We start from the raw sequence: 26,310 nt of genomic DNA on the forward strand, positions 1-26,310 counted from the left end.
TTTGAATGAAAGTCACCTGTGCTTGCAGTCCTGGTAGACCTCTGGAATCGCTAGGGTACTGTACTTTTAACCAGGCTATTTCTATTTCTGAACATTGAGGAAATTTCTATGCATTTGCCCAAAATTACATTCAGACGGGATAGAGTTTCAGAGTAGGTTAGACTTAGGGACAAGCTGGGCTGGGCCGACCGTGGAGACAGACTGAGATAATCCGGGCAGATGCTTGTATTTGTACAGCTTTTGGGTGAACGGCCACCAAAGGCCTTATTTGTACAGCGGATTAAATGTTAAATGGGTTTTGGAGCAGCAGATACTTAGAGGGAAAGTTGTCGAATAGTAGAACACGCACCATCTCTCCTCCTCTTTCCTGTTTCTCTCTCGCTCGCTCGCTCGTTCGCTCGCTCGCCGTCTCTCGTTGTCTCCTCTTGCTCACAGTGATTTGTCAGCAGTGGAGGCAGCAGCTGTTCCTTTTGCATTGTAATTTCTTTGATCGTAATTATTTGTGCCAGATACCTCCAACCTTGGCATCCTCCACCCCATAAAGCCATATGGGCAAAGAGGGAGGAAGCCGAGGAAACATACAGGCTTCTTTGGAATATGTTCTTTGATTTCTGTGTGCAGTGGTGTGGGAATTACGGACATATGTGCTTCACAGCTTCACATGGATGCTCTGCATCACTGTGTTTGATTATTTTTCTCATTCACACACTTGCTAGGGTCTGGTCTTGCCCAAATGTAATGTGTTTTCCCTGTCAGGTCTCCATGATTTATGCATGCAAATGCAATATAGCCCTGCACATCTGTAACAGAATCAGTCTGAGCAGAAATGTCAACTCAGACAAAAAAAAAGACAAAAACTCAGACGATGGGAACAGACAATAAAATTACAGCCACGCTAGAGGCTGAATATCATGCCGGTAGTTACTGAGCCAAACAAAAATGGCTATGAGAGAGTGCTCTTACAGTACAAAAAAAACACAACTGGAGAGCTGTTCTATACTTGTCTCTGGGCTCGAGAGCACAGCTCACATTTCACCAGCCTCAATCTTTATTCCCCTCAGCTGCTCTGTCCACAGATCACTCCGAGCCTCGGTTGGACTCCTCTGTTTACCCCTTGTTCTTCTTCCTTTTGCACTTAAGCGACATTAATGATGAGGGGTGCCGGGCAGCCGCTGCAGCACGGCTCACACGCACATGCTGTGTGACTCCACAAGAAAACGCAGCTCGCTCTGTCTTCTTCTGCGGTCACTGAATTATAGAAGACCCTCTATTGCACTCGAGCTGCATGGGTTTTCATCACAGTGCTGGAGGTCACTTTGACTTTCCCCTCTATGCTCATCATATATGCAACACGAGAGCTTCGGCAGTTGAGAGGAGCCTGCTTGAGGTCACCATTAACCAGGGAAGACCGACAATGAGATTTATGGAAGAGGAGACAGAGCTGAGAAGAGGGAAGGGAGGAGAAAGGCATGCATGGTTAAATCTGACTGTGGCAGCAGTGCCCTTCATCTGGTCCTGCTCTTAACAGCAATTTCAGACATAGTACTGTATCTGCATGTATAATGCATGCGGCCTAAGATAATGGCATGCATTGCAGAGGAGGCTGCTGACTGTGTTGTGGCGATGTGTTGGAATTGGTCCCCTATGTCACATTTGCCTCTGCCCAGGTCCCTCGCAGCATCCTGCAGTTATTAAGAGCAGAGCGTGTAGCGATGACATAGTGTTGTTTTACTGCTCCCTGCAGACATCTTCCGCTGCTCTACCATCAAGATTAGTGGCTGGCTGGAGAGTCCTAAAGTGTGCAATATCTGCACTGACCAATAAACTAAACAACAAGTATGGACAAAAAAGAAAATTACGGTTCCTTTTTGCTGAGACGAAATCATGCCAATGACATGCCAGAAGAGCTGATAACAAAACTGAATGAATTTACAGCAGTTCACGCTGGTTCCTAGAGAATATTAGCATCACAAAGTGTTAGCGTCATTAATCTAAATACTAGTTGTAAGATTTTTTTCCCCCTTGACTCAGAGAAATGTCGGGGGGAGCAACGCTGTTTGAATTTCCATTGTAGAACATAATGATGAAAATTAACCACAGGCCAACTGTCACAAAATTTCACTGTGCGGCATCAAAGTGGAGATATCCTGTGGGTATGTGCAGCGTGAGCCTCCGCGCTGCACATGATGCCCTCTGAGGCTCTGGGCTTCTGTGAAGAGGCCTTACAGGGCGGAGCCAAACGCCCTGGGCAGCCACAGATAAAACACGGTGGACTGATCACAAAACATCCTTTTTCCTAATAAACCCCACAGGTCCCTCGTGATTCAGTATGACATTCATTTATAAGTCATCGTTAATAAAGACGGCATTTTCATGTCCTAATTCCCCGACTCATCACTGTAGGTACCAGCGACAGCCCCTGGCTCTGGCTTGCTGGCTCCCTCCTCCCTCCTGTCTCTGCCACGTTTGACCTACTTCTGTCTCCACAACATTGTAAACAGATCTACTAATTGCCTTCATTTATTCATTTGGAAGTCAAGTTATGTTGCGGCTGGCGCCCTCCCAGCTCATTCATGTGTAATGTGTACGACGCAGGCCCTCCCCCCGAATGACTCGTCCGTGTGTATTTGCTGAAAACCCCAGACAAAAGTATCCCATCAGGCCATGGGGGTTTAGATAAGACCATAAGCGCAAACAATGTACAATTCATTACCTGGAAGTGTTGCAGCTAAACATTTTTTTTCCCTGAATCTGAGATGATCTCCACAAAGAAACTTTAGAAACTCCCAACTTTCATTAGCAGCACCGTTTTTGAAAACCTACTGACACAGAAGAAATAACCCTGCGTGTTCCTGCCCTGCCGGCTTGTAATCATGAGGACAGAATCTGTTATGACTATTGTAGTTCAGACACTTTTCCGCCCCTGTGGTCTTACACCATTATTGCTTTTGTGCAGTCTTATAAATCTAGGCCACAAAAAACAACAGCAACAACAAAAAAAATGTTTTTATCACCTCTGATACGAGTGACAGTGACTCCCATTGTTGACTAAGCGTGAGAGCTGAGACGCTTCTCCTGACCTTTAGAAAGATCATGGCGTAGTCTGCCGACAGTGCTCCCGATCTCACACAAATCTATAATCCAAAACGTAAACAGGATAAACTTGAGCACCGTGCTGTTCCTTCTAAATCTGCCTTTCTTTTAAGTGAAAAGATCACGATGTGCCACCTCATTGCTGGTGCTCGGAAATGTAATGTCTTGAAAATGCGAAGGTTTCAAGAATAAAGATAGTTATGAGTTTTGACGTTACCCACTGAGTTTAAAAGGTGCAATCTTCACTACAAAAGATCATCAGTGATATCATTCATGACAGCTGCTATTAATTTTCACTAAACTTACAGCAACTTGTGAATTTCCCACAAGAAAAATGTTAGTCACTGACAAAACCCCACTTCTTGCTATGAAACCTGAGCGAGCGGTGAAAATGATGCACATAGGCATCCTAACAAAGAAATATCCCCCGTGAACGTTTTAGTTCATCTCTGATGGCAGATGGGTCAAACAAACAAGAGCTAGAAAAAAGCTAACCATCCCTTCTGTCCCATGAATCATGCCTAACAGGGCGCTACAGAAGCTATGACAGCATTTCACCCCAATAAAAGCTGAACCCAAAGGATGGCTTTGGTTCCACTGATCTCGATCCAGGTCAAAGGGTCATGTTTGTGGAGCACAAGAGGCCGGCTTCTTCCTCCTCTGCGCTGTTATTGGTCCCCGCTGAGAGCTCGCGTCCCCAGAGGCCTCAGCAAACCATGTTCCTGTGTGTGAGTGTGAATGAGTCACGTCTGGGCTGGAGCGTGTCTGAGTGGCGAGGCGGAGAATTCAGCAGGGAGGACTGCGCAGGGCAAAGAGTTGTCTCTATAATCCAGGGTAAACACTGAGCAGCATGACTGCACGCCTTAGACGTGACTAAAGCCGGGAGAACAGAAATGGATGAAACGACGAGGCTGCTGCTTGCCTGCATGCTTGCCCGGCTTCGTTTGCCACCAGCACTTCCTAGTTTCTCCTCTTGTTTCTAGCCCTGTTGTGTAATTCCTCTGAGGGTTCGACTGGAGACTCCCAACACTGAATTAACCTCTGGGCAGCACTGATGGTGCCTCTTTAAGGTCATGCCAGACTCAAATCTGGCCTCTCAAATATCATTTTGTCTGCTATTTATGTTAGCCCTCTTATTAATTATTTCTAGCTGAGAACAGCGCTTCTGATTAGATTAAAATGCAAATGACGCCGGAGGTTTTCACCTGGAAGTTTGCGGTGCGATTTGAACAGGAGAAATTCAAAGCAATGGGATTCTGCTGGACACCAAAAAGTAGAAACAGCCCTTTGTGAAGTGGTAAACACATAATCACTTGTCTGCGCCTTTTTGTGGCAGCTCAAGAATACGCACAAAAGATTGAGTCAGATTTTTGTGATCCAACCCGCCCACTTTCAAACAGCTCTTTAATAGCCTACATTACATCCCATTCCAGCATCCCCTTCTTACTAAAAAGCCTACATCAAAAAGCAGAGGAAAGATATAGAAAAAGGTTTGCACTCCAGGGAGTAAAGGTTTCCGCTGACCTCAGGTTTAGGCAGCTTGGTTCACTGAAAACAAACACATGAATGCTGCAAAGAGTTTATTTTTTAGTTTACCCACGGGCCGTCAAAATGACGGACTGTCACTGCTTCCTCTGAAGCATTTCAAAATGCCTGAGTACTCTTTTCATGGCGTTTTCACATGAAACGGACAAATGAAAGAAAATTGTGGCTACATCAACAGAGAAACTGGTTCAGGGACTCATCAGCTTGCAAAGCAGATGATTTGAAGGATTTTCAGAAGGAATTTGCTGGACACCGTTTTGCCCAAAATAAAGAAGCTGTAAATATAAGAGCCAACGTGTCTCACCAAATCTCAGCTTTCTGAGAAGTAGTAAAAGCTAACGCAGTTTTTATGTCCAGTCGGAAAAAAAATGGTCAAGAACAGAAAAGAAGAAGCTTTTGGCATCTAACATTTTAAGCCGGGGTAAATAAAGATAGATGAGCCGGGTGTGACTAAGGTTGATTCATACAGGTCTGAGTAAATGTCATGTGTTATAAATAGAGAAAAACAAACAAACCTCAGATTTAAATTCAGCAATACGGAGTGCGACAGATGTTACTCTTTGGTGGCCAATTACTGGTAGGGTTGCTCGCACGGAGCCTGCCAAATTGAGCAGAGCAGGTCGAGACACTCGAGTGACTTGTCCCCCGGTGTGAGCCTGGTGGGGACAGATGGACAGGAGATGCTGGAGTGGAGCTGGAGTTGGCCCAGCCAGCTCAGTGTCAGTCCATCCGCTCCATCCCTGGCTCCCGCTCAACTCAGCCGGACGTCCTGTTAGTCAGCCAGCGGAGAGCACCCAACCCATCATGACCCTCACATTAGGATCTGACATGGCTGTCTTCATTTAACCTTTACTTATACCAGGAAGTCTCACTGAGGAAGCACCCTGTTTGCGTTAGCTCCAGCCAAAAAAGACAGTTGCCTTTGAGCTGAAGCCTTCTAGCACTTGGCGCGATATCTTTAGAGGAAATTTCACTGAAGGGGGTTGAATGATTTTCAAAAAAAAATGTTAGTGTGAAGGGGCTGCTGATGTGGCAAAGGAGAGGACAAAGGGGGGGGGACAGAAACTGCCTTTGGAAGCCAGATAGGAGAGGTTTCTGGTGGCACACTGACAGGATTTAGGGCGACGTAGGTGTCTTAATTTATGGTCCGTCCTCCTATTCGGGCAGTTTTATTACTCCATTAATGGACTTCGATGAAGTAACGTTGTACGTGAAGCCACTTTATCTACGATCCTTGTGTTGCCTTCACTAAACATCTGTCTTTATTTTGAGACAGCAACCCGTTTTTTGTTCCAAATTAGGTTATTTTGTCTGAGAAACAGCAGGCATCAAACTGCAACATACATCACACAATAGTGATGACAAGGGAGAAAAAACACATCAAACATCCTTTGTCATGCGTCTAACTCGTCCATCCTACAGTCCATCATGTGTATGAGAGTTGTTTGTCCCTGGAAACATCTACATAAAATATGCTAATGAAATTAAACAGGAAAGTGTGAGAGTTGATGCTGCCTGGCTCTGAATCTCTAATGACTCCCTGCCATCCCTGGAAAAAGCCTGATTAATTTAGGAATGTCGGCCGCAGTGGAGAGTGATTAATTCCTCCTGGATTCAACCATTTAAAGGAACGAAGCGGAGGGGAGAAAGGAAAACAGGGAGCCCAAAATATGGGCACATAATTAATACATTTGGATCATTTAATTAGCCACCCAAACAGAGGGAAGGCACAGCCACAGTGTGTCACCGCTTTGTTCAAGTAATAGGCCACAGTTAGTTCTCTCTTACAAAGAGGCAAAAACAATGAGCCCCCCTGTTGACGGGGGGAATATTGGACCATCTCTTGGGCTAGTAAATATGGGAAGACAGTTTGAACAAATGATTACTTGTTTCTTTGATGTCTCATGTGTCTGACTAAGCAGTGATAGAAGGAAAACAAGCACATATATTTCTAGGGTTGTAGATGGAGTGTTTAATGATACAGTGAAAGCAGTTTTTCACCCTTGAAAGAATCAAGGATCTTTTGAGTTTAAAACAAATATCTCTCTTTTCTCTTTCAGAAATATGTGAAGATCACAAGACTGCACTTCAGCTCATCTTTTTCAGTGCAATCCTGCTCCTTGCTGACACACAACCCCAAGTGTTTTGTCTGAGCTTGGTATTTCTCGGAGCCCCGTGGGGATGGGAACGTGCCTGGATAAAGGATGGACTTACTGCGGCCTCACTAAAGGTCATGGTCCTCTTAAGGTCATGTCATGGCCCCTGGCACTGTGGCTATTGACTCTAATCTCTGTGAATGAAAAGACGACTGTTGGACAGACTCTGAACACCTTCCAATCAGAGAGGAGAGAGTGGTCGCTGAACCACCTGACTGTGCATCAGTCTACTGGGACTCTGTACGTCGGAGCTGTCAACCGAATCTACAAATTGTCTGCTAATCTGACCCTCCTGGTGTCCCACGATACGGGGCCAGAGTACGACAACAAAGCATGTTATCCTCCACTGATTGTCCAGCCCTGTTCTGAGCCACTTGCCTCCACTGACAATGTTAACAAACTGTTGCTCATCGACTACTCTCACAACCGGCTGCTGGCCTGCGGCAGTCTCTACCAGGGTGTCTGCAAGCTGATGAGGCTGGATGACCTGTTCATCCTCGTGGAGCCCACGCACAAGAAAGAACACTACCTGTCCAGTGACAACCAGACAGGCACGATGTACGGGGTTGTTGTTCCCTCACAGGGTCAGGATGCGACTCTGTACATCGGCACGGCCGTCGGTGGCAAACAGGACTACTTCCCAACTATCTCCAGTCGCAAGCTGCCTCGTGACCCAGAGTCCTCTGCCATGCTGGACTACGAGCTTCACACTGACTTTGTTTCCTCGCTCATTAAAATCCCATCAGACACGTTGGCTCTTGTTCCACACTTTGACATCTACTACATCTACGGCTTCGCAAGCGGCAACTTCGTCTACTTCATGACCGTCCAGCCAGAGACGCCTGAGAACGGGATGCCCGCCGGCAGCTCTCCCGGCGACCTGTTTTACACCTCTCGCATCATCCGCCTCTGCAAAGGTGACAAGAAGTTCCACTCATACGTGTCACTTCCTGTGGGGTGTGTACACAGAGGCGAGGAGTACCGTCTGCTGCAAGCGGCCTACCTGTCCAAAGCGGGCAGGGTTCTGGCAAAGTCGCTCAACATCAGCGCCCAGGAGGACGTGCTCTTTGCCGTGTTCTCCAAGGGCCAGAAGCAGTGCCACGACCCTCCGGACCACTCTGCTCTCTGCGTCTTCACCATTCAAGAGATCAACACACGCATCAAGGAGCGGCTGCAGTCCTGCTACCAGGGAGAGGGAAACCTGGAGCTGCACTGGCTGCTGGGAAAGGATGTGCAGTGCACCAAGGCGGTAGGTGGACTGTAGAAAGAGGACGGCCCTGTTGATCCATTTGATTTAGACACACACACATTTAGACCCTTTATGAAACCCACATGGTGGTAAGCAGCACTGATATAGATTTAATAGAAGTTGCAGCCTAAATATGTGAGAGCTGTGCTGAAGACACCATTCAGGTGTTCAGGATCCCACGAGAGCAGAAGAGCTGGAGGAGATTGGGCACTGACTCCCGCCTTCTTCCTCTCCTCCCTTTCTCTCCCTCTCCCTATATCCTTCCTTCTTCTTGTCGCTGTCAGCAGTATTTGAACCCTCTGAGACCTGTTCTTGATCTTGAGAAAAGGGCTTTCTTGTTAATGTCCAAGTCTGCGCCTTTGTGAAAGCTATAATTCTACATAATGAGAGGCTTTCATGGAAACAAGTTGAAAGCAACCGTGAAAACAATGATATTCATCACATCCATTGCTCTGGTGGTTCCCAACATGTACTTTGATTGTACCATGCCATCAAACAAATAAGATGTAATGTTATTCATAAAGCAACTGAGGGAGGACGGAGACACATAATAATACAATAATTAACTCTCACTGTGCAGTTAACCAAAGGGCTTTAGATCTAAAATGGACTGTAAATGAAATGCAATGGTTCAGCTTTGTTAAGACATCACTTGATACTGAGCTGCTTTGATTACACGATTAATTACTCAGTGAAAGATCAACAGTATGTGCCACGTGTGTCCAGAGATGCATCGATAGAGCTTTTTAGAGAACGATACTGATATCGTATATATTCTGTTTTATGTCAAGATTTTTTTTAGATGTGCTCATGTTAAGAAAATTACGTAACAAGACAAAAGAGTCTAGAGCCACGCTATGTGAGGCTATCCTTAGTGAAGTTGCTGCTTTAAACTAAATGCTGATTTTGTGGCGCTAATACACTCAAAATGTAAATGCTAACATGATATATAGCAGGTACAATGTCTACTATGTTCACCATCTTAGCTTGTGGTGTTAGCATGCTAACATCTGATCATTTGCCCTACACATAAAGTACAGCTGAGGTTGATCTGTTGTCAGTTGTGAGGCTATTTGGCGGTAATTGCAATTCAGCAACTAAACTAAACTCAACTAAAAATCCAAAATGTCAACCCCATGGCAGTGCTAGAGCAAAATTCAGAGCATCACCACAGTCAGTAAGATTAGTCCTCTGGTCCAATATTTTCTGACGCTTCTTTCGAAGTAGTTAAAAAGTTATGACATTAAACATTCATGCACAATTTCAGACTAAGAAATGCAACAATTATTCAAATGACAAATATTCACATAATCGGACAATATTTCGGTTCAAAAGAGAAGAGCCGAATGCTCACATACTAACCCGAAAAAAAGTTGCTCATTAAGAGTAGAGTTGGGTGTGATATGAAATGTACCGATCACATTCACTAAAGCTCAGGCATGTTGCTTGATGAAAGAAAAAGCACAGTAAGGACTAATATGTGCATAAGAAGTAGGGGATGTGAAGTAAGAAATTAGCTGCCCTACAAAGGTTGAATTATACACTGAGTGACAGGCAATTAGCAAAGGTTTGAGGTCCATGTTAGTAGATGTAACAAGACTGCTTAGCATGATGCTCTCTTTGATGCCTAATCAAAACCTGACATCTCTTGTGCTGTGTGTTTGTGTGATGTCAGATCAAGCGATCTAAAAATCACAGAAACAGGCACAAAATACACAGCGTTTCTCGTGTTTGCCATCGGCAATTAGTCTGCTCTGCAAATTTGCCCGCTCCAAGGCTTGTTGATAAACGCAGAAGGCCAAACCCTTTTGAAGTAACCATTTTTAACCCTGGAAATTGTGCACTTAATGCATGTTATGCTTACCAGAAGTCAGTTTGAGTTCTCCTCTCATATTCGTATGTGTCTACAGTGATCTCAGTCATTTTTCTGGGTCCCACTTACGCTCTTCCCTCTCTCTCGTTACCTCTACCTCCCCTCCTTATAACTGTCATCCTCACTCCTCCTTCCCTTCACTCTCTCCCCTTTTGTATCCCTCCCTCCCAAACCTCCTATCCCATTTTCTTCTCCTCATCTTTTCCAAAAACACCCCTCTGCTTTCACGCTCTTAATGCGTTCTTCATCTCCACCCCCAACCCCATCTCCCCATCCCTCCCTCTCTCCATGCAGCCTGTTCCCATCGATGATCACTTCTGTGGCCTGGATATAAACCAGCCCCTGGGGGGTTCTCAGCTGGTGTCGGGTCAGACAGTGTACACCGAGAACAGGGAGAGGCTGACCTCTGTCACCTCCTATGTCTACAATGGACACAGTGTGGTCTTCCTGGGGACCAGGAGTGGACGGCTGAAGAAGGTGAGAGCAGTAACACACTAAATGGACTGCACGTATATTGCGCTTTTCTAGTCTTACCGACCACTCAAAGAATACACAAGTCAGCTTTCACCCATTCACACATTCATACACTGGTGACACAGGCTACCATGCAAGGTGTCACCGGCTCATCAGGAGTAAGAACCGTTCACACACACTCCCACAATGAGCTGTAGATCAGCATCTTTCCCAAAGACACTTTGACATGTAGGAGCCAGGAATCAAACCACTAACCTTCTGATTAGAGGGTGACTGCTTTACATTATGAGCTTTGTCTTCCTCTGACAGACTCTGTGGCGGAAGACAAGCTTAATCTGCCGTCTTTCACTCTGAACTCAGATACTCCGGGATTGTCTACCTACTTAACAGTGAACTGCTGCAATTCTCAAGAGTTGCAGCCAGACCCTCTTGATGACAAACAACTTAATTTATCTACTCAAAACACAGCGGTGATTTCTTCAGCTATCTTCCTGTTCAAGTTTTTTAATATAATGCAAAACATATACTGATCCCAGACCTCAGAGTCACTGCTCACTAGGGATTTCACAGAGTAGTCGGCTAGTTGACCAACAAAACCACGAGGCCAGCACCATTTCGGAGTAGCTGATGGCTCCTGCAGTTGTGAATGCCCCCCTGCCCAGACAGGCCCGATGTTGTTCCCATTGGTTAGCCAAACAATCAACCAATCATATCTTAGCTAGCAGGATTAAAAGGGAGAAGCATGTTATTATAAGGTTTAGCTAGCTACATTAATGAAATTACTACGAGATACATTTCATTTAAAATTGCATAAAATGTGTGGATGAGACTGATGTTGGTGTACAAGTTCCATTGACCTCAAGCTTCAAGTCACCGATAGAGCAGCTCTGTTAATTGCTCCTTTCAAATGCTACTGCTAAATAGCCCACCTTCCCTTGAACATAATGAAAGATGGCAATTCAGTCTGACAGTCGGGTTATGCTAAATTATGGGATCTTTGTGTACTTGACATGAATTTTTCACTCTTCAAAACATCATTAGAAGTGTTCTTTGTAGCTTGTATGAAAATTCAAGTCACTCCCCTAAATTCCTGACCCGATGAAGCACGAGCAAAAATACACTGAGTTTAAAACAAAATGATAATGCTGAGGGATCAACAACAAAACCTAAAGCAGAAAATTAGAATTGTACTCCAGTGATTTAATATTGTGGTTCCATAAAGTTTGTGGACCTGTGAGAGACCTACTGCAAAAAGAAGTCAAAATTGATGCAGCAGAGGCCGATATCCTCGAATTTAGGTCCAAAAACACTGAAACTTCGCATAATACAACTTAGAGCATCTCTTTGTTTGACTGTCTCATAAATGCCTACATGTCCACAGTTTGTATCGCAGTAAGAATCTGACGGGCCCGAGCCAAAGACAGGATAATCCTGGATGACATAACTGTGACATCGTTGGAGTTATTTTCTCTTAACAAATCTGTCTTCACAGGCCGTGTTGTAGGTTAACTGATCTTCATGTGCGCAATTAGTGCAATGTCCCTTTAATGTCTTACATCACTCACATCAACCCAATCACCAGAATAGATGTTGGCATTTCTGCAAACCCACAGACATGTAGAAACTTTTCCAATTTTATGTTGTGACAGTGCCAGAGTTAAGGTCTGGTTAGATTTAGGCACAAAAACCACTTGCTTAGGGATGGAAAAAGAGCCTGTTTTGACATGAAATACTTGGTTTTGTTGCTATAAGCACAGTTCGCTTACGCCACCACCATCCCCTCCTCAGCTCCTATACATGTGCTGGTAATTTTGAACTACATCACTTTGATACCTATTGCATAAACACTGATATTATCTGCATGACATACAAAGCATCTGTGGTTTACAGAAATGTACAAGGCCAACATTTTATTCTGGCGTCTGTGCTGCTTAAACTATTTGTCAGTTATCTGTGAGAAATAACCACTGATCACCTGTAACTGTTTGTGTGTCTCACCGCCTTAGTACATTTGTATATTAATGATCTTTAATTCATTAACACTAATTAATGCAATAATCTGATCAATTAATGGCCTAATTAGCAGAAGTGGTTATGTTTAATATATAATGGTGATTATGGTGGGACATTATGCAGCCGAACAAAGGTGCAGACTTCATGCTACATGTTGTGCTTGAACAGGCTCCTGGATGAGGACAAATTGATGTAAATTTCCACCCGTGACTGCTCAATGCCTATTCCTTCAACTCCTTTGTATTAGTTGTATTAGTGACAGGACATTATGAAGCTCTAGTGCCACTTGTTTAACAATGTCCGGGTGGATTTTGGCATGAATAGCTTTTAGCATTGCAAAGTACTTAAAGGACCACTTCACTGAAACATAATCTCTGTGTACTCATTAATTTATAAAGACCATTAGCTTCTCACTCTTCATCACCTGATGAGAAAATACAGTGATTTCCAATAATAATTTACTTGTCTAAAAAGTCTAATTGGTTTCTTATCCTTTATTCAGTTCAAATTCTATTTTATGTTTTGTCAGTTTCTTTTTCCTGGTTTCAAGGTTTCAGTCCACTCTAAGCGTTCCTCTATTTAAGGGATAAATCTGTTGATAATATACACTTTTCTTTTTGTCAAAAAACCAGTGAAAAGACTAAAACCAACAATGAATTTATGCTATTGATATTTCCTGTGTAGGTAAAGCCTGATATAGCTTAGCGCAAGCCTCCATTGCCATCCAAAGACTATTAAAAACACAACACTGAGCCACACTGTTGCGCTGGGTGACACGCTCCTTCATTACGATGAACACACACTGTTGTTTATTTTGAGTCATCCCACATACACCGTTCTGCTGCCTTATATACTCACCACCACACCAAATCCGCGTCTGAAAATAATCCGCAACAAATGCACTTTTTACTCCCAGTCGAGTAACGTTTGCTAAAAACTACAGCGCCCAGCTGTTTTAGGAAATGACTTAGCTTTAGTTTTTATATTTTCCCTTTGAAAGATTTAAGTCAGCAGGAACAAAGGAGGCTGAGTGCCAGACAGGCTGGGGAATTCTAAAAGCATTAAGAGACTGACTAAAGCATTATTGGTTTTGGTCTTTTCATTGGATTTGTTAACAGTGAGAAAAATATAGAATATTGCCAGCCTTATCCTTTAAAGTCTAACTTTAGTATTCCTTATTTCAAATCTAAATTATGTCACTGAGTGTTCCAAGTACAAGTTTGATTCTCCTGCTTTTAACTTAATCTGGTTAAGAGATGGAGTCTTTTTCTGTTGCTCGGCCGTGCTTGCATCATCAAGTGAAGGGATTGAGGATGAATGCAGAGTACTGACAAGTGTAAAGGCAACAGTGTGGTTGAAAGGGACTAGTTCAAATGATGTGCCTGACCGCGTCTGAAGGCAAAAGTGTTTATGGCTGCTCTGGACGGCCACACTCTGATGAGGAGCGAGAAAAACCTGCTGTCATGGGGAAGGAAGAAAAACGATAAAATGGGGATAATGGTGCATAATATCAGAGAGACTCACCTTAAAGGCATTCATTGTGTTGAAGTCGTGTTTACGTGTTAAAAAGCAAAGAAGTTAAAGTCCTGAATACTTCGTGCCTGCAACCAATGATTATTTTCATTACTGATTAATCTGCTGATTATTTTCTCAATTAACTGATGAATCGTTTTGGCCATAAAATGCCAGAAAATAGTGAAAAAACATGTACCCCCAAATGCTTGTTTTACAGGATTTGATCAACAAACAACTATCTGAAACCAAAAGATATCCAGCTTACTATCATCTATGACAAGGAAAATCCTCAAATCCTCACATATGAGAAGCTAAAATCGATTAATCCTCTCAGCTCTAGACTGCACTGAATTCCACGCACTTGGTCAACAAAGCAAGTCAGACTCTCTGTTTCATAAAGTTACAAAACTGTCAGAAAAAAATCCCCCAATGATGTCAGAAAGGTGTGAGGGGAGGGGGATTGAGACACTGTTTGACAATCTGACAAACAGTTTAAAGCATGTTGATCCCTTAATGCAAACTATGAAATGTTGGGGCGCGCTTGATGCCGGGATCAAACTACACGATATCTTTGCCTTTGACGATGGTCATGGTGTCGGATCTAATGATCACAGTGTCATAAACTCTTGGCCTTTCTTGGTCGGGTGACTGGAAAGACTAGACCAATCACAACACGTCTTATTTCATGAACAAGTGCACTTCAGATGACATCGGGGAGGTGGGTGAAACAGCTGTCAAACATGCAGAAGTGTTGTGTGTGATGCTGGCAGATGGCTGTGGACGTGCTCCTGAGTGGCATGGAGAGGAGTATGGACAACAAACTTTTCGTCTGTTTCATTGTTCCATCTGACAAGGGCAGCCTCAGCATCCCTCCTCCTCTTCGCCATGGTTACCAGCTGATTGGTAAACGCAGCAACATGTCGTGGTAGGTCCAAACAAAAAAAAAAAAAGGATTTTAGACTTTTTGTTGGGGTGTCGTGAGCCGTCCCAGATGCTGCACAACAGGCCATTTAGCATATTTAGCATGTCAAACTACACACCAGATTGTTGTTCATAAACAGCCACAGTGGGTTGGGTGGGTGGTTGGGTAGTGGGTCCCGGTTCGAATCCCGCTGTGGATGCTGGTGGCATGTCCTCCACTATTCCTTCAGTGCCTGCTTGAGGAAAGGGGCCTCTCTGTGTGGAGTTTGCATGTTCTCCCTGTGTTCACCCAGGGTATCCTCCCTAAATAACCCCCTCTAAAAACATGCAAGAAGATCACCACCTGACCAACGGTGACAACAGAGAGTTGGGTCCCCGGGTGCCGCCATCGGCCGGCAGCCCACCACTCCTGGTCTGCCACGGAGGATGGACGGACCAAAGATGGGTTAAACGCGGAGAATAATAATTTCACGGAAGCATGGCGTGTAGTGTGCAACTAAACTCTGTGTGTGATAATAAAAAGTACGCTTCTTCTTCTTCTTCTTCAATACTAGCAATTCGTCAGCCATGACAAAATCATAGATTCATGTAGTCTGATCCCGGCGTAAAACTCACGGAACAACAACTTTAACGTGATAAGACAGGCAACCAAACACAAATACGCTGTGGATGTGTTACATCCACATGATTTGCTTCACCGCTGCAGGATCCTTCACACTGGGATCACAGACATAAGATGACCTCTTTCTGAGAGGTTCATGAAGTTGATGTAGCTCATTGTCCTTCATGTTTCATTTCAAATGCAAACTGCAACGATATATTATAATCAAGATCCTATAAGGCTCATTCTCTGATCTAACTGGATTGACTCGGTAGCACCGCGGGCTCTGTTTACTGCACAGTCGTACAGCATGCAACTGACTGAGGAAATGTGTGAGAGGACTGTTGTGACATTAGCCTGGGGGCCTCAGTCTTATGAAGAGCAATCTGTCTGACACCACACACACACACACACACACACACACACACACACACACACACACACACACACACACACACACACACACACACACACACACACACACACACACACACACACACACACACACACACACACACACACACGGGTCCAGATTGGGAGCACAGATAGCATCACTGCAGCTCTTTCATTGGATGAGCCATTGGGGAAAAAGACAAGACTGTCTCACAGAAAGAGAGAAAAAGAGAAACTGAGAGACAAAGACAGAAGCATGGCAAAGAGAACAAACAATAAAGACAGAGGTAAAAAGGCAGATCTTTAGTGAGAAAGGGAGAGAGGGGCAGATTTAGGTAGAAACAGGAGGTAGACCAAGAACAACACAGAGTGAAAATGGACATTTTGCATGTGTTTAGGTGGTGAACAGCACGTTTGGGTGAAACGAGTGAGAAATCTATCATTACGGCTTTAAGTGCTGAGTGTCTTAAGGCCAGAGTTGGTCATTACACTGACAGAGTGTGCAGCCATGATTCAGACTCCCAGGAGCCTCAGAGGAGCGCGGGTCACCTCTCGAATCCTATTCCATCACCTCCAAATGGACAGGCTTAGTGGAAATGGGGCATGACAATAAATGCCATCAGCGAATCACTCCGGCAGCAGGGCCATTGCAAAGGTCAAGCCTGCCACAGGAAGGGTCTAACTGGGGTGAAAGGTCATGGGGATAACCAACAGTCTCACCACCCAGGCTCCGTGCAGCATATGGAAGTGTCCATCAACATCTCTCGATTAGGCCACTCCTAGTCCAGATATAACAGGACATTTCTATCGTCATCTGTGACACTTTTGTTGCCTTATGTGGGTAATTTTAGCTGAGTTATATGGCCCTGTTGGTAGCTTTGGGCTGAATACAAAAGGTTTTTTTTTTTTTTTTGAATGACGTACACTAATGAGGTGAATCCAGGTAAAAGCCATTACCTCTTACCCATCCTTATTTAAATATATTCCAGTCTCAAGGCAGGAGGCGTAGATAGATGCAACTTTCAGTGGCACTGATGACACAGTTTCCACTTGTTAGCTAAATGCTAGTGGGACCCAGTGAATGCAAGATTAGCATTTCAGTCAGCACAGTCATGGGTTTTAACCATTTATTGCAACAATAATGTGCATTTGTTTGGTGGTGCGGCTCTGCTCATGTGATGATCCGAAACAAATCTGAGCAAGCTCGATAAAGACTGAGCTCACACATCAGCCTGCAGAGCCTGATGACACAACATTTAAATCAACATGAACACATACTGAGAGAAACTTCAAATCCTTTGAAGCACCGAGGTTTAGTTTGTGACTGGGTTAAAGTTTACAACTGATGGACTTGTTGATTATTTCTTTTTAATAACCCAGTGATTTTAATAAACCCTTTAAACAGTTTGTAACTTGGATATCTTAGAAAATGAGATATTTAGGAGGGGATAAATGCCTGGAACCCCCCCACCAGTCAGTTGGAACTGAAGAAGCCTCTTGGATGAGAGGTGAAACGTCTTCAAGCAAGTCCAGTTGCCTTTGTAAAGTACTTACACACTGACTTGCTTTAAATTACACAACGCACTCGAGTTGAGTCACCTACCTAACGTTTTAACCCAAACATGATCTTTTCCTAAACCTGATCAAGCAGTTTTGGTGCCTAAAACTAAGCAATCTGTGACCATTTCACAACATTAACCACATGATGCCGAAGGTCTGGTACACCAGTTGCTGGAACTTTCCAGAGGTCATGTCACTTTGTGAGTCACTGGGAATCAGCCTATTCAGTCGTTTAGACATGAGGACTTGCTTTTAGCATTAGGACTCCTCTAATTGGTGACTGACAGCTTAGTAGTTTTAATAAATATACATTACAGCTCGGCTAACATAAGGTACCATCTGACAAAAGCGTAAAAAAAGACAGCAAAAGCTAGAGAAACATTCATGGTGCAAAAGCTCTGCAGCAGACAGGTGGTTGCTGAGATATAACCTTATACACAGAGCTTAGCAAGGCTTTGAACTGAAAAAAAAAACTTCAACCAGAAAGACACTGAAGTGGCGTGATAGCTTACTGATGATCACTTAGAAAACAATGAGTGACTCACAGCCATTGATTCAAATCAGTAAGGATATCCATCGTTGTGTTTGAGTAGCAGCTCTTTGTATGAAGCCGGATGATGAAAGGGGTTAACCACAGGCACACTCACGGTGTAGGTGGTTTTGATAGCACCACCGCAGCACAGATATGTACATATCGTACATATCATGCTTTAATTACTCTCCCAGCAGTAACTGTGTTTACTGTCTTTCATCCACTTTGTGCATTAGAGCAACCAGGGAAACGTTTGCCTTCTCTAATTGCTGAATAGGAGACTAATGCAGTCGCTGTGTTTAAATTCTCTCATTCACTGTGATCAACTTGTCCATGTTGTCTTCACTATCAGCAATTTCCACCAGTATCAGATACATGCAGGAGAAAACACAAGCAGCCAAAGCTGACCAATTACAGTTCTTGAAGTCTCCATATGGTATTTCCTTAGCCATGTAGCCCTGGCGTGTAGTGACATTTTGAGGGATTTGCATGTGAGCGGCTGCTGCTATGTGCTCTGTTGCTACACTGTAACCCTTTAACTATGAATTCCCCTTTTGTCTGGGCGGATCAAATGAGTCTGGTCACGCATTATACAATTGGACAGAGTGCAACGCATGTGACTACAAAACAATTTCTATTCCTGCCTCGGCTACAGTGACGCTCTGTCAAGATATCCTCAGACAAAAGAATTAGCTTTATATATGGTTTAGATTAGTATGATCAGTTTGTATTATCCAGCTCCAAAAAGACTACAAACACATCTCCTCAGGTTTCATATTCCATTCCACTTTTTGTAAGAAGGACAGCAGATTTTTCCCTCTATTCTGCTGTAGCTTTGCAAGTCAGTAAGCAGCAAACACACTGTGGAGTGACTTTATACCTATGCTTACCCTGTGACAGCCTCAAACACATAACAGGTGTTGAGTGGAATTGATTTTCTGAGCAAATGTTTCTGCAGAGCACAGTAATGCTCAGAGGGACTATAATGGCATGCAGAGTGGAACTGAATACTTCTTTGACAGAGTGAGTGTATTAAGACTGGCAGTAATATTTTAATATATGATTAAATCCTTTAATGCGAGCCAGAAGATTTCACCTTAGGTAGACAAAAGCCTCGACAGGGGAGAAACTGTCCTGTAACTGAAGCATCACAAATCTGATCCCTGCAGGTGCCTCAGCACTGCTCTTGAGCAAGCCGCCGGTGCCTTTGCTGTTCGACCATTGTGGGAGAATTATCTCAGCGAATATCTGGCAAATATAATTTACAGGATGCACACATTGTTGAACAAAATAAAGATGGACCAGCACATTAGCTCAATGGCCAATGCTACCCTGCAGCATTTCCCTAGAAATGGTTGAAAATGTTAAGCTCACGGCAAATACAGCCTCAGTCAAATACTCTCTTGTGCAAATAGTGGATTCATTATGGCTTATTGAGAGCTGACCGGTGGAGAAATTCTCCAGTGCACGGTTAAACGACTTGGACTTTTCAAAGTCACGGTTTCTAAGGGGGACAGGATGGGGAGATTTAGTGATTGAAATCATTAGAATGGAGTTTCACAGGAGGGGGAGGGGCACGTGCAGCATAGGTGTGTTTGACGCCAAATTGAAAGGATTTTCATAACTGCAAGAAGGGAGCTGGACCTGAGGGTAGAAGTCTTCAGAGCGGAACGCCATTAGATGTCTCAGGGTAGCTGAAATAGTCGGTGGTATTAAGAGAGGCAGTTTCGTGATAAAACAGAAAGGTGTCCGCTCTTTTGCTTTTCCTGACTACAGTTTTATTTAGCCACTCCGTCTCTCTTTGTCCTCTCTTCCCTCTGATTCTTTTCTTTCTCCTGCTCCGTCACATAAATGGAAACACACAAGAGGACCGTGACTGCATTGCGGTCAGGAAAATGAAGACCATACGGGTGCCATGAATTGTTCCACTGTCCCCCTCCCACTGCTTTTGTTGGTGGGCCATGGGAACCTGACAAACAATGGGAATGATTGGAGGGACAGGGAGGCGTACGGAGGAGGACAGGAAACAGAGAACAGGAAACCATGTCCTCAAGGAGAGAGAAAAGAAGTGAACATGCAGAGACTGAGGGGAGACTGTGGTCAACTTGTAGAAATTATGGTATGAAGACTTGGAAGCTTGCCATGCAGCTGAAGGTTAGGGTGAACTGAAAATTTGGCTGCTGCAACTGGAAGGCTTTTAACAATAACCCTCAAAAACACACACACACACACACACACACCCACACACACACACACACACACACACACACACACACACACACACACACACACACACACACACACACACACACACACACACACATGCTATGACCTCTCTTCCGACCCAGTTGGTAATCGCGTTAAGGTATGGGCACTTGCCAGCATACAGCGGCTCTAGTGGCTGTGATCAATACACCTCTCTTTGTGACTGTAGTTAATGTGATGGCTGAATGATTAGTCCTGTCCTGTAATACACATCTCCAGCTCGGTGACCCCCCCCCCCCCCCCCCAACGCGCTTCAGTTTCATGAGCCGCTGCAGCTCAGCTCTATCCTGAGCTACGTCTCATTAGCATTCACAGAGCCGTGATGGATATACAGGCTAATCAATGCCCGCTCTCCTCGGCTGTCATCCTCAATCGGACCATATGCACAGCCGCTCAACCTTAAAGGTGGCCAGTTGTCTGGACCTTATGTCCCTGCATGCCCTGTGCCACAATATTAAGTCAAGCCTGTGCCAAAATCTGTGTACATCTACTTTAGGGCTAGTCTTGCGTGTATTTTCATTCTGTGCCCCTTTTCCATTGTAATGGAAGATTTATGTGTGGCTTTCTGGTTGCGACTTCTTTACTTTTGGTGGTTTTACATGAAAGACAATATTTTTACTGTTAATCAGATGTTTGCATGCAGAAGTACTCACTGATTTCCACTGAATAAGACAAGTTTGTTGTAGAATGTTGTTGAATGGAAAGTGAACCAACCTCCTGTTTAGTTCAAGTCGGACGGACCCGTCTTCAGGGACAGATGAAACCTTGTCAGAGTGGCAGATTGGAAATGATTGGTTGAACAGAGTGTTCCATGCCTCCTGGGTCATCATCCATATGTTTAGGTTAGCTGGGTGAAATCGGAGGGCACAGACCGGCTGGCCACATATGGACACAGTTTTTTAAGATTGGATGGCCATTACCATATAAACACAGTAATCATCTGCCTTACAAGGTTTCCTAATCTACAGGGGAAAATCAGGGGTTCAGGGACATTGATGTGTGGACTTCCTCTCAGCATGAATAAAATCATCGGCTGAAATGAAACTCAAAATCAACCCCATATGCAAATACTCACGGGGGAGACATTTGGGTGAGTGTATTGCTCATGCAAGGTCTGGCTGCTTTACAACGGAGCCAACCCGACTCAAGCCAAGTGACATCTTAGAAGTCCGGGGGTTTTTTGTTTTCTTTGGCTCTCACAGGATGAGAGTGCAGCGGAGCATTTAAGATGCAAACCAGGAAAGGGAGGCTGTTTTCGTTAAGAGCACATGGGCTCAGGTTACGTATCTGTTTGTGGAAGCAATGCTAAGCTGTGTTGTTTATATCCATAGCAGGTTCTGCAAGGGAATTTCAGCAGCAGAAAGGATATTGCTTTTATTGGCTTAAATATTATTCATGGGTTATATATATATATATATACCCTTGTCAGTTGTGAGATGCTGGGAAGAGAGACTAAAATGAGAAACTCACTGAGGTCATACCAACATGTGGTATTAATGGCAAATCAGCTCAGCTCTTCTGTTACATGACATAGACCACACAAGGGGAGTCTGCTTGAATTTTAAAAGGCTTTTTTTGTGGTTTGTGGAAAACATGTATTCCTTGACTCTGACCTTAAAGCAATATCCCGTCTAAGACCCCATTTACACTTCATGTATGCATCTCGGGCGGGTAATTTTTTTGATATATATTTCTCTACTGAGTGCAAACGCAACCATGAGCCATTCGAGGTGGATTGAAATCCGATGATTCACAGGGTCAACGGCAGCTGAAGGGACCCTGAAATGAGAATGAAATAAGTCGTCATTCTCCGTGTCTTGTTAAACCCGCCGCAAAAGTGATTTTAACACATGCTGCACAATCATACAGAAGGTGTACTGAGCTTTTGTAGCTGACCCCTGATCAGTCCAGTCACTTAACGATCTGCAATAGGCACAATATGTACAATAATAATAAGTAATATTAATGGTTTTATAAGCTATACACAGGTAGGCCCTGTCAATCATTAATGGCAAACCAGTGTGAGATGCTCCCTTCAGGGCAACACTATATAATTCCCCTGCCAAACAAAGGACATGGCTAATGTAATTAATGAGGTCAACAAACTACAGTCAACTTAGATTTGAGATCTTTGTCCTGTTAGTTACAGTTAAAGTTTATTATATTGTATTGTATATGGATTGCTGCATACTGGATATGTGTGTGTAATATGCCATAATCCATGCCAGTGTATTGATTAAGCAAGTGATTATGCAAACTATTTACAACTACAAATTTAATGACAGAAATCAACAAAAGAGTGAGTGTGGCTTGTGTAAGTGTGTTTGTATGCAAGTGCATAGCTTTGTCTTTGTTTGCATGCCTGTGTACGTAGGTGAGCATGTGCATGCGTGTGTGCAACTTTGTGTGTCACTTCCTGCAAGCAAGCTCATTATAAAACCAATTAAACCCGCCTTACTCTCATTATGGAGCTGTGGGGCTTAAGGAGAGATTGAGGACCTGTTGTATTCCCAGAGGTCTCCTGCCTGGTCAGCCCTGTTTTAAATGATAAAACCACTTTTAAATCCGCTGAAATCAAACACCGCGGATCAGTCACGATGGGTCAGTGTTTGTCTGAGCTCATTCCTGCACCCCTGGTCCTCACTCAGCTTCATCATACCCGACTAAACACAGACATGGCTCAGTATCGGTCCCTCTCAAGGACAATTGTTTGGGTGTTTTTCTAACATGGTTTAACCACATGCTCTGGTTTCTATCCATGCTATTTAGGAAATGAAGAGTGTGGGAAAAAAAATAATGTAAACTGGCTCCATTACTGTGTGGGATTGTGGTACGGGAGAGGAGGAATAGGATAAGGAGGAGGAAGAGTAGGAGCAAGAGAACACAGGGCACGAGAAAGAAAGCAGACAATGAGCGAGAGAGAAAGAAGCTTAGCTCCAAGATAAATCTGTCGTAAAATAACTCCTCAAAGGATAGGATTGTGCGCAGTGTCGAGGTAATGACCTGTGAGAGACAAACTGCGTCCTCTTATGATCTGGAATCAGCAGACAATCACGTCACTATTGTGCTTGTTACTTTTGTGTTTTTGCATGAGCAAGATGCCGTCCCACCCTCTCTGTACCCCCCAGTATGTACCCTCCCACCCACATAAGCTAACACACACACATTTGCACATATTTGCTCCCTCCCTTCTTCATTCTTGGCTGGCGGAGCTGACGGTTGGAGAGGCACAGCTGCCTGGAAGGTGGAGGCGTGATTGATTGATGAAGTTTTGGTGCCCAGGGGATCCAATCATGTAATCAGTTCATATTGATTGACTGTCCCCATTGAGAGACTGCCGAGGCTCTGCCACCACGTGTGCGAGCCAGACCTGGCACGCATTCAAAATCTTCTTTACTCAAATGTGATTTGGGTGGCGAGGTCGCCTCAGTCCGCACGTCATGACGCATGCAGGGAAGACTGGCATAATTGCACCGCAGACGTTTCGCAACACTTCCACAATTCTCTGCTCCAATTCCTCATTATCTCGCATTTAATTCAATTATTATGATTGAGAAATTAATTCAGCTTTACTGTAATTGCATCACGTGGTTAATGATCCAGTCTCCTTGGAATTTAAATAGGGCTTCAACCTGGGTTTCCATAGATAATGAGCATGTTTTGTCTCTCTAGCTATCATGCTTTATTCAGACTTTCCTATATTATTTCACAATTCTGACTTCAGGTGTCAAGTTATGATTACTGTATGATGCAATTCACATCATTCCCACACCAACAGTCAAAGATGGGTTTTATGAGTGTAAGTAAAGGTATTTTTGTGAAATAAAAAACTGAAGGAGCACAATCTAGTTTTTTGGCAGACAAATCACATTGGGCAATTATGCAATACAAACAGTGAGGTTTGTCTTTGTGGTGAGTAAATGAGAAATTAAAACACTTTTATTATTGAATACAACTAACAGGTAGTTTATATCAGCAATAATAAAGGGTTTTTCAGCTCACCCGCCGCTTTACATCTTAACAAACAGTTTCGCATCCACACAGGGCCGCCTTTGGACAGCTCCAACATCAGTAAGCCACTTATTACAAAGACAGACCTGCTTATTTGTTTGCTTCACTGCAACAGCACATTTTGTTTGAAGGCAGAGGTGGGAGAGGAGAATCGAAAACCCTTCACCAGTGGGCATCTGTTCTCCATGCTTGCATTTAATGAGCCCCAAAAGATTGCTGCCTGAAAGTCATTCCAAAGTCAAATGAAGGCTGAGCTCACTGAGCGCCATTTCAAAACTCTTCTGCGTCATGGGTATAACCTCAGGGGTGGATTTAGGTCAGAGCCACACCGGCCAATTGGACTACTGAATCCATCAGCTGATCCATCTTTCCTTTTTTCTCTGTCCTCTTCTAAATCTCACCTTTACAATGAATGTAGCTTTTCTTGGTGGCATGAATGGATAATGAAGAGATTCCTAAGCCACAGCTCACTACCACAAGTCAAGAGGGTGGCAGTGCAAAAAAGGAATAAATTACATGTAACTCTATTGTAAACTTCCAGTTTATTGTGTAAGCTTGTGGTCCACATCAGAGCTAATACCCTACTAATGCAGAGACGTAATAAAACCAAACACAGTGGTTATATTAGCTAAATGTTAAGTGAAAACCAAATTGTAAATTATTTTGGGTTTTTAAAAGGAAACAAAGAATGAAAGCAAAAAGAAACAATTTATCTTAACTTGGCAAAGTGTTAATTAAGATGTTTCCAACAACCTAAAAGCTCTCATATTCTTTTGATATGCATAAATAAAACATGAGACATTGTGGTTTATGATGTTAGCCTTTACATTGGACATACTGTAGGCTAGGTAGCCTAAACAGCTGTTTCCAGGGCCAAAACCTAGATGCTAAGCATTTTCTGGCAAACCTGTTAGCTAACAAGATACATTTTGACAAAACATGGCACTTATGGAAATGTTGGAGGGTGTATTCTTAGTGTTGGTGAGGCTAGCACTTTCAAGTCTTCATGTCGCTAAGCTAGGCTAAATAGCTAATAGTTACCAATCTTTTCAACTAGCTAGTCAACTTTCAGTGCAGCAATATTTCACAAAAATGTTGCAAAGTTTTACTTAAACAGAGGCAGAGAGGGTAACTGCTACATAATATCACCGGCAAGTGTTTTGTGTGTGATTTCCCATAAGCAGCTTCTCTTTTAATGAGCTAATGCTCTAATTGATTGCCTTACTGGAGGAGAGTTTATTTACAACTGATTAGTTATTGGATAAGTCTATTTGTCAACATAGAACAAAAGGAAATGGCTTGTAGCCTACACAAGGAAATTTTTGCACAGATTGCGATTGCAGGTTGACGGTTTCACTGATGTGAATGGTCTTTTCATGGTTTTTGCTTCACAGTGTGCTGAAATTTGCAGATATGTTTTTGGCATTGGTCCAATCCCCCAAAGTGAAGAAGCCCACCCTATAAGTTTTCTAACCATTTGAAGCAAGAACACTTACCAAACTCTGCAAAATAAAAGTGCAATTATGTGGTCGCCAAATTAAAAACGTGCCGTTTTTCTCATTTCTTACAAAGCTGACATTTAAAGAATATTTTCTCATAACGCCAGTGGTTTGGAGAGACAGAAGGAGCTTGCATGCAGATGTAAAATGAAACATGCAAAGCATACAAATTGATATAGTCTACAGTGGACAACAGATGTCACCGTATAAATGTACAGTAACAGTTCAGTCACTGTGTCCTGCAGCGAAGCATTCACTGTCTCTCCATCTCTGTATTTGTCTGTGTCTCTGCAGATCAGAGTGGACGGTCCTCAGGAGGAAGGAGTGCTGTACGAGACAGTGACCGTGATGAAGGATAGCAGCCCCATCCTCCGGGACATGGCCTTCTCCCTGGACAGGAACTCTCTCTATGTCATGTCTGACAATCAGGTGAGGAAACGCCCTCATTTCACTGCCGCTGTCGGGAGAAACACCAAGTGGCAGGGTGATGTGGCGAGTAGCGAGACCGTCCTTCAGCTGCAGGCCTGCGGGTTCAAGCCCCTGTGACAGTGACCGTTCGCCATGCTGACACGTCCTTGTGCATGCGTATGTCTAGCATGAAGTCAAAAGT

At 43.7% G+C, this 26,310-nt stretch overlaps 2 protein-coding genes across 2 annotated transcripts in view; one reads left to right on the forward strand and one right to left on the reverse strand.

The window, feature by feature from the left end:
* The window catches only part of LOC139328428 (olfactory receptor class A-like protein 1), a 108,385-nt gene that overhangs the window by 42,231 nt on the left and 39,844 nt on the right, over nucleotides 1–26,310 (reverse strand). The window lies entirely within an intron of this gene.
* LOC139328412 (plexin-A2-like) overlaps nucleotides 1–26,310 on the forward strand; it is a 75,947-nt gene that overhangs the window by 4,624 nt on the left and 45,013 nt on the right. The window contains exons 2-4 of the mRNA XM_070958222.1: nucleotides 6,699–8,043; nucleotides 10,211–10,393; nucleotides 25,995–26,129. Coding sequence (XP_070814323.1) covers nucleotides 6,820–8,043; nucleotides 10,211–10,393; nucleotides 25,995–26,129 — 1,542 coding nt within the window. The 5' untranslated portion in view covers nucleotides 6,699–6,819. The remainder of the gene's footprint in view (nucleotides 1–6,698; nucleotides 8,044–10,210; nucleotides 10,394–25,994; nucleotides 26,130–26,310) is intronic.

Source organism: Chaetodon trifascialis, chromosome 3 (genome assembly GCF_039877785.1).
Source record: "Chaetodon trifascialis isolate fChaTrf1 chromosome 3, fChaTrf1.hap1, whole genome shotgun sequence".
In the NCBI taxonomy this organism is placed as follows: domain Eukaryota; kingdom Metazoa; phylum Chordata; class Actinopteri; order Chaetodontiformes; family Chaetodontidae; genus Chaetodon; species Chaetodon trifascialis.